Source organism: Alosa alosa, unplaced genomic scaffold, assembly GCF_017589495.1.
Source record: "Alosa alosa isolate M-15738 ecotype Scorff River unplaced genomic scaffold, AALO_Geno_1.1 AALO_1.0_unplaced_10, whole genome shotgun sequence".
Lineage (NCBI taxonomy): Eukaryota > Metazoa > Chordata > Actinopteri > Clupeiformes > Clupeidae > Alosa > Alosa alosa.
Window position 1 is genome coordinate 46,973 of NW_025962134.1, and position 9,279 is coordinate 56,251.

A 9,279-nucleotide genomic window follows, 5' to 3' on the forward strand; every position below is an offset into this window, starting at 1 on the left:
TTTATAAAACAAATAGTTCTGGATGAGCATTACATTAGTTCACTTAGAAGCTCTCTGATGGATAAGCCTGAGTAAAATATGAGATATATAAATTGAGCAAGTCTGAGTATTGTATAAGCCTTTGCTGAGATCTCTTTTTTGTAAATCAAAAAGGACTAAACTGAGATGACTAGAATGAGAATGGTTCAAGCTTGTGAAGAGATCTCTTTTACAGAACTGATGGAGCCTAATCTGAGATTTACCAAATGATCTGAAATGAGAATTGCATGAGTTTTACAGAGAGAGCTCTCTGGTGGATCAGCCTGAGCAAAAATATGAGATGTATAAATTAGACAACACTGAGCATTATTTAAAATATTGATGAGATCTCATTTTATATATTAAAGGAGTCTACACTGAGAATAACAACTCTCTTTGCTCCAGAGACAAACCTGAGAAGCGGGAGACAAAAGCAATAATCTCATTTTTATATCACTGTGATCTCATTATTGTCTAGGAGAAACAACTGAGAAAAGAGGAGCTCTCATTTTAACATTTTCTTTCCTCTGGGCTAGCAGCACACTTTATATCTATCCCCCCATTTACCACTAAACATATACAACTCTTACAAAAGTTTATCTGATTCCCCATTATCCACAAAACACACATGGGGGTTGGGGGCCAATATGACCGCCCAGGGTTTGACATCAGGCACATGACTGTCACATGACACTACATCCAATATGGATGCCAAGGGGGCGTGGCATTGTTTGACACCAGACACATGACTGTCACATGACTTTACATCCAATATGGCCGCCCAGGGGTTTGAGGGGTTTGACATCAGGCACATGACTGTCACATGACTCACAAAACAATAACAATAACAAACAACACGCATTGGCGACAAACCACATTGGCTAATTTGCATAAAAGGAGGCGTGGTTATGACGTGATTTATGACATTTCAGGGGGCGGGGCTTAATTTGACAGATAGTTCATGATAATATACTACTATCCTTCTTCTCCACAAATGCCTTAACATTGTTTTCTGGTCTTTTGTAAAAGTTATTGTGCCATCAATATGTCCTACAACACTCATCAGCGAAATCTAAGAGATACGTAGTAGGGTAGGCTATTAGGAAAAAAACTGATAGCCTATGGGCTGTATTTTGGGTCACCAGCGCATGGCGTAAAACTCGTTTTTCACCCGCGCAAAGTTTAATTCGGTATTTTGCACGTTTATTTTTTAAGCATTGCGCCCAGGGGTGTGGCATTTAACAACCTAGGGAGGGCCTGGCTGGCGTTGTAAAAATCGCTATTGTACACCACCTAAACCTGGTCAGAAGTCAATGGCGAGTTGTTCATATGCTATTTTAAAGGCGCATGTCAACAGTCATATTGGCAGGTGCCGCGCACCATCCTTCTATCATTCATGAGCACACCAGCGCCGTCCATGCAAAGCATTACAAATTGCCACGATTACAATGGGAGACATAATTAGAATAAAGATATTACGACATACTGTACATCTCATGATGAGTAGTTATTCACCATCATTTGCAAATTGGTAATGGCGGTTAAAGAGTGATTGGGGAGAGGCGAGAGACACGTATGGAGCACAGCTGAAGGCGCACTGTCACGAGATATAAGCAACTCCTCTGCAGGATAAATGTTGTTTTATTCAGTCATTTGAGCAATATTAGGGTAAGTGTTGCTTTTTTCCAGCCTATGTTTTTCGATGGTAACCCATTGTCAGTCAATAGTGAAAGTAACTGCATATAACTGTCTTCGTTGACTGACACCTTGGTGAAGTTAGTTTCACTTTGCCAATGAGTTCAAATAATAGACGAGTGCAAAATCGTGAAGGCTATGCTAGGTTTTAGTAAAGCATGTTTTAAGAATGACTATTTCATACGGTCTCTTAAACAGCCTCCTTCAAATCGCCGTTGAATGCCAAAATACCGATGCATTTATTTGACATATCGCTTTGGCGCCGTTAAAGGAATGACAGATGTCATTCTCATTGGTTTAAATGATGTTACGCCCCAAACACAGCCATATGGCTAATTAAAAAACCTAGGAACACCTCGTTGCGCTTTAGAGTGTCATGATAGGGCCCTATACCCCTATATCCCCCTTTTTTTTAAAAAATAATTCCGTTGAACACTGATATGCTACAAACATGTTATAAACAGCTGGGAAAGGCTGTCGCAAATCCCTCGAACAGAGGGATGTCACAATGCAAAACGCTGTTTTCCCTTGATGAAAGTGAAACCATGAGTTTTCCTACATCTCAACTTTGGCCAAAGTTTTCAGAAACAATCGTTTTCAGTAACAAAATCTCCTTCTAGCCACAGCGTTTTTGTTGCAAACATAATAAACCTAAGCGTGCTCAGATGACGTGATAGATGAGGCGCTGTTGCTCACCTGTCCATCATCGTAAAGCCCGATTTGATTGGTCCGCCCGGCTCCACAACGGAGCAATGCCAGACCGAACTTCCCGACCTCAAATGTTGTGGGCAGGACTAAGTTCGGCTGGCACCCAGGCTACGTCTCTCTGGTTCGGTGAGCTTTTTTTGGCAATTTGCAAATTAAGTGCATTACCACCATCTGCTGGACTGAGGTGTAATGGAAAGTGTACCCTGTAGCCTCGTTCTGGCCGCCGAGTGAATAAGGCGAAATCCCCATATCGCAAGGGCACATCTCACATGTTATACTACACATTACTGAGTAATACCTACCTCTAGAGAGAGTAGTTTGCTTGCTCTCTGGTAATGCTCCCGTCAGTTGACTGTTACTAACATCATCTATGGAAATAGTATTACGAATATGCTGTAAACTAGGCTATTTGAGGCATCAAACAAAAACATAACACAGATTCACAGATATCGCACCACTGGTGACTTTTGGTTGCTGTGTTACTTCTGGTCAGCTGTTGGTTTAACGTTAATGTTTAACGTCTCTAGAATATTAATAAAATAACATGAAATCATATTAAAATCAATCAATTAAAGGAGAATTCCATTCTCCAGCGATTTTGCACATAGATCTCTCTCGAGGCCACCGAGTACTGGCGCTACGAAATCCCCCAGAAACAATCAGTTGCTGCAGCGAACAGCTAGAGCTAACAGGCAGCTACAGAGCTACACTCTGGGGGCATGTTCATGAGCCCCCATGTTCATGCCCCCAGAGTGTAGCACTAGCTGTCTGGTAGCTCTAGCTGTTGGCTGCAGCAACTCGAGTTAGGTAAAACCGATTGTTTCATTTTTTTTTTTGTACCAAGAGTACTTGGTGACCTTGAGAAACAGATATCTATGTGAAAAATCGTTGGAATTCTCCTTTAAGTTTTAGAATCACAAGTGGCAAAACTGTCAAGAGTCTGTCCGTAACTCACCACTGGCCCACCTGTATATGGATGATTAAAATGCCAGCACCTCGAGTGGGCCACTGTCAAAAAAAGACAGGCAATTGTTTCTCACCTGTGAAAAAATGAGTTTCAACAGCCTTGCTTGGTTCTCCATGAAGCACTGTGGATATACTGAGATGGTATTCAGTTTCTGGAGTCAAGCCTGTGATGTCTGTGGTGTATGATTCTGTAGAGATGGCCTCTGGATCATCGTCTTCACTCCAATAATAGATGAGAAATCGGTGTGGTCTTTGCCTCATTTTGTCAGCCAGACTCCAGCTAACATTAGCAGATGTAGCAGTCACTGAATCCACCAATAACTTTTCAGGTGCTGGGACACCTGTAGCCAAATGTACACAAGCTAAATAACAGTAACAATGTTACCAAAAGTAACTCAGTGGCATTTACCTCATTTTGAACATGTGTGGCCTATTAAAAGCAGCAGTAAGGGCTTTTGGTTGAAAACTATAGTAATGTAACTACTGCAAAAGATAAAGGCCACTCATGCCTTTTGGTACCCTGGAAATCCAGAGTTCTCGCGAGAGCACAATGGAATTGTCTCTGCGAGACACTCTGGCAAAGAGCAATGATGCACGTTACTTTTACCCCAACATTCCGGGAACCAGCTAAACTGATGAAGACAGCTGCAGCGTTGGAGGACAGTGCACATTGGTCGTAGTGTTATCCGATTGCGTCGAAGTCGAAATCATTCAGAGTAAACATGGTCTAATGTTATCCAATTCGCGTGCAGTGAGATTTTTAAATGCATGCTTGTTGCCGCCCCTCGAGTTGGGCCATTACATTGTTCTTTGCCAGACCCTTAATCTTTCTAGATTATCAGGGTCTGGATTTTCCAGACTAGCCTTTTGGTGGTGATGAGCTGAATTTTTTTGGCCCGCCCCAGACACAGAATAGCATAGTGCATAGTAGCAGGCTAATTGGACTGACATTTAGACCATTAGCTCTTCGCATGTCCATATACAATGAAAAGCTGCAAAATTGTTGCACACTGTACTACTGAATCTATAATGTCATATGGTGTCATGGGTCAAACACACACACAGAACACTAATAACAACACACATTTATTGTATTCGGTATATTCATACTATTGTAATGCTAATGTCATGTTATATAGAACAGTATCAATATGCTCACTTTTTCATGTCAGTTTGCATAAGAATAGCATCTATTGAATACCTGTTTATTTCAAAAGCATTTTCATACACATCAGCTTAACCATACCTGTTGATATAGTTTTAGACACATATGGACTGCACCGTCTTCTGTCAGCACTCAGATAGGCAACTTTAAATTCATACTCCACTGTTGCTACAAGATCCTTAATAGTTACTTTTGGAACTTGCACCTCATGGTATTCCTGGTTATTACTTTTACTTGTCCAGGTGATTCTGAATTTTGTATCATCAGTCACTTCTTCATTGTGTTTCCAGGTTACGCACACAGTGTCTGGTTTCACTAAAGATAACTTAAGTGTATGAGGAGAGGGTAAATCTAGGAATAACAATAATACAAGTTAACATGTTGGTTAAGATATTAATTAAGCAATTAATAATACTGAGAGATGTTTGTTCTTTGTAGGTTTCAAAATGTGATTTCACATTACCTTTAGTAATTGATGGTTCCCATGGATGTGGCTGATAATCCTGCACAAGGCACGTAATGTCATTATGAAAGTAGTGTTCTGATGACCTTACAGTAAAGGCACATCTTCAATTTTACACTTGTTTTCATATTTCATAACAAAAAGATGATAATGACTTTTACGGTGCCTTGGAAAACGACTGTAATCTTTATTTTCACCAAAAATGTAATGACTCTAATGTAAATGGAGGGCAAAATGTTTCTCAATGAGCACATTTCCTGTACATGAACTTTATGGGGTGGCAGGTGGGAGCACTAAGCTGACTCATCAATGTTTGCGGTTATATTTGTGACATTTACATTTGTTCAGTGATTTAAAGCAATCCAATGCAGTTTTTGTTTTGCTACTGGTTCCCCGTAAAGCATAAAGAGTATTTGTATTTTACACAATTGTCATGGTTTGCACTTGTCCCCCTAGACACAGTACATGTGGGTTTGTTTACAAACTGGCAAAAAATAATCTCCAAAAAGCCATGTTGACTGACAAGGTAATGTTATACGATTTCATACAAATAGAAGGCTACTGCACAATTGCACAATTGTACTGCAAAATTCTCCCTGTTGGAGGACAGCGAAGTTGCAAGGCTGGGTCTCTGGAACATGTAGGCAACCAATGGGAAGGCGTAGCATTCTGCCTATTGCAAGTTAGTTTACCATCAAAATGACTTTGAAGCTGTTACATTAAGGCAAATAACTTGGCTACCAATGCAAAAGCATTGAAATAACATAACCCAGCTGTTTTCTTTATGCACCGTCTAAGTCTTCTAATGTGTGGTCTTTCCATGTCAAATTACCCAGAGGCTCACAGGCCACCCTCTCAGAAAATCAGGTCCTATTTGGCAAACCATTTTGAAATTACGGCCCTTTAAAGTTTTAAGTAATTTTAAGCATTTTGGTGAAAAAGTCTTGTCCTAAGTCCTACATTCATGGCTCCTTTGATATGGCATGCACAGCTTTGCAACTTTGTGACCAGGACTAATCTTTTCTGTAAAATTCAAAACTGTTATCTGATCAGAAAGATCTGAATTCAGAATCTGAATCAGATCTGAAAGTGCATGCGGGATATGTGTGAGTGCTTCTTCCCCTAGGTCGCCAATCACAAAATAAATTTAGGATGATTGCACCAGGCTGTTTTACTGTCATTTAAGATGCTTAGGTTTTATGCCATAGCATTGCGGCAAAACAACCAATGTTAATAATATGGATGGTTAAGTGCATTTTCAGATGGCAGGCAAGAGCCCAAGCAGCACCTGGGTTTCTTTACCTGTTTCAACTTGTGAGGAGCTTTGCCATCTACATCCACTTGTCCAGTGTGTTGGTGGGGTGGGGCTTGTCCAGTCTGTTGGCGGGGTGGGGCTTGTTCAGTGTGTTGGCGTGGTGGGGCTTGTCCAGTGTGTTGGTGGGGTGGGGCCGGCCTCCCTGGTGCCTGCCTCTTTTGAGGGACTGGGGCAGGACTGAGTTGATGTGACTCAGATGCTTTGTCTTGGGCCGTGCAGCCAGTGGCATTGTTGCTGAAAATCCATAAAATAAATTCATCAATTACAATGTATCAATGTGTGACATACTCACAGCATGGTCCCAATAAAAATTTCAGGAAAAAAACTGATAATAATAATGTAGCGTTGGCGTAGGAGACTGTGCTACGATGTTCCCACGATGTTTCGCGCTGGGGATTCTGGGAGAACTCTGGGGTTGTTATTGTGTGTGTTTTATCTCTAATTACTGTTAATGTATGTGTTTTAGTGTAGCGTGAATCCCTTTTTAGTTCTACCTCTTGTGTGACCCTTCTTGTCGGTGTGGCTGTGTCCAACCCTGTGTGTGTAATGGATGAATGTTTTTGACTTCCCTAGCGTGTGCTATGTTTTGTGTCTGTGTCCTTGTTCCTGACCAGCAATAAAGCTGCATGTTGTGAATCAAGCCTTGATCAATACATGGGAGAGGGGCCTGAAGACGTGGTCTCGGAGGAGGAGATGCTGGCCTGGGTGCTGACTCTGCCGCGAGAAGACCTGGAGCACCTGCCCCCGCCGGGCGGCTTTAGGCTGGAGTTGGCGGTGGCCCTGGCTGCGGAGCAGAGCCGAGGTGGAGCGGCGAGGAGGAGGTGCCTTGAGGACGGACGGTTGGCGGAGCCGTTTGGGGCAGCGGACTTGACTCAGGCACAACAGTTGGGCAGCATCGGCGGAAGGGCCCTCTGAAAGATTGAACTCTAAGCCTTTGGGTGCGTGTCGGGGGCACCGTGCTGTGCGGGCACCTGTTCTCATTGGCGGGTGCCCTAAAAAAAAAAAAAAAAAAAAAGTTTGTTGTATGGAAGCTGATAGCATGAAGGAAGAAAGGGGTCGAGCCTTCGTCGAGGGTGGGACAGAGTGGACCGGGCCGGGTGCAGCAGAGCACAGCTCCGCGAGAAGGCAGCAGGAGGAGGGACGCCGAAGATCGGTAAGCTGACGGCCTGAGGGCGCAGCGTGTCCGGCTGCGGCGGCGCTGGGGTTGACTGCCCCGGCCGGTGAGGCTTGGTGCGGAGCGACGGAGGTGCAACGTCAACCGACCCGGGAGTTCCACCGCTCAGGGATGGAGAGTCCTTGGCAGTGGAGGCCACTCTGGACCCCGCCAGGCGGGAGAGGAGCATTGCAGCGTGGCTCGCTGCGAAGACGTGACCTGAGGGCGGTCGCGGGAAGGGAGCTGGGGACGAGCGGGTTACGACCAGGAGACTGCCAGCACGCCCGCGTTGTGCCGCTGGTAGTTGTGGTTCCCCATGGGTGAGTAGGGCTCCTGCAGGTGAGCATGCCGCGTGCTGTGTGGCGGTGCCAGAGACTGTTTTTTTGGACAGAGGGGCTGGACGGCTACGCCGACGCTGTGTCAGTGACTGTGCGAGGAGTCATTGCCGAGGACAATGGCTTGTTGGGGGGAGCTATGTAGCGTCGGCATAGGAGACTGTGTGCTACGGCTCCCACGATGTTTCGTGCTGGGGATTCTGGGAGAACTCTGGGGTTGTTACTGTGTGTGTTTTATCTCTAATTACTGTTAATGTACGTGTTTTAGTGTAGCGTGAATCCCTTTTTAGTTCTACCTCTTGTGTGACCCTTCTTGTCGGTGTGGCTGTGTCCAACCCTGTGTGTGTAATGGATGAGTGCTTTTGACTTCCCTAGCATGTGCTATTTTCTGTGTCTGTGTCCTTGCTCCTGACCAACAATAAAGCTGCATGTTTTGAATCAAGCCTCGATCGAGACATTACAATAATAAAAAAACAGACAGATTTGAATATGTTTTGGCAACAAATCAAAAGTATGCATAGTGTGAACTAAATGTTTTAAACAATATCTTCCCTCTTTTTAGATTGACCTCATCTGAAAAGTTTCAAGCTGATCCTATCCTATCCTATTTATCCCATCAGGATCATTTGGAAACAGGCAGCAACCTCACATTAAGATTCAGCAAATTGTGACAGAAAGACAATTCAACTGTTTAAATATCATATAATAAACAATGCATTTATACATACCTTGAGCTTTGAGTATGTTCCTTTGTAAAATTATTTTGATCCATCTTTAAACCTCACTGTTCATGGAGGTCACACTTGGGATCAGAGAAAATTCTTTCATCATAAATTCTATCTTCAACCAAATGTTCCTGACAATCACTGGCTTTCTTAGAATACAACAATAACTAGATATTGAAGACAAGCAACTCCACATTCAAAGAATCTGTAACAACATCTGTATACAAAATATGTTGAATGAATAGGCCTACCTTGCGTAACTTCCTCAACCGAAAATTTTTTTTCGTTCACTGAACAGTCACTTATCATGGAAATGACCCTTGGTACCAGAGAAGGTAAGCAGACCTCTCAAGTCTCACGCATTGAGCGTGAGACACACGCATTTCAATGGCTTCACACACTCACACGCCACACATGGCATTTCTCACTCCGAGAAATTATTAACTTGCCCGCACAGAACTTTCTAAGAGCTATATTTTACAAACGTGTCACACAAACGTTTACAAACGTTGCTGTCTGTGCGCTCATTCCGCTCAGAGAGCTGCTGTTCAGTTCCTAACCTATCGGCCAATCAGAAAATAGGATTTCTCAACCAATCAGGAAATAGTTTTGTTTTGATGTGGGTCCGCAACGTGGAGACTGCTGGTCCGCAGAGTCGTGGAGTGAAATTAGCCCCGGTGCTTCGTCTGATAATTTGCTGCGCAGATCTAGATACCGCGGACCGACAAAAAAAGAA

The 9,279-nt window shown here is 43.3% G+C and overlaps 1 protein-coding gene across 1 annotated transcript in view; it reads right to left on the reverse strand.

Annotated features, from left to right (window-relative positions):
* The window catches only part of LOC125290040, an 11,351-nt gene extending 3,678 nt beyond the window's left edge, over window positions 1-7,673 (reverse strand). The window contains exons 1-6 of the mRNA XM_048237080.1: window positions 7,393-7,673; window positions 6,318-6,564; window positions 5,016-5,055; window positions 4,634-4,903; window positions 3,462-3,728; window positions 2,724-2,789 (exon numbers count right to left, since the gene is read on the reverse strand). Coding sequence (XP_048093037.1) covers window positions 2,724-2,789; window positions 3,462-3,728; window positions 4,634-4,903; window positions 5,016-5,055; window positions 6,318-6,564; window positions 7,393-7,673 — 1,171 coding nt within the window. The remainder of the gene's footprint in view (window positions 1-2,723; window positions 2,790-3,461; window positions 3,729-4,633; window positions 4,904-5,015; window positions 5,056-6,317; window positions 6,565-7,392) is intronic.
* Between the last annotated feature and the right edge of the window lie 1,606 nt (window positions 7,674-9,279).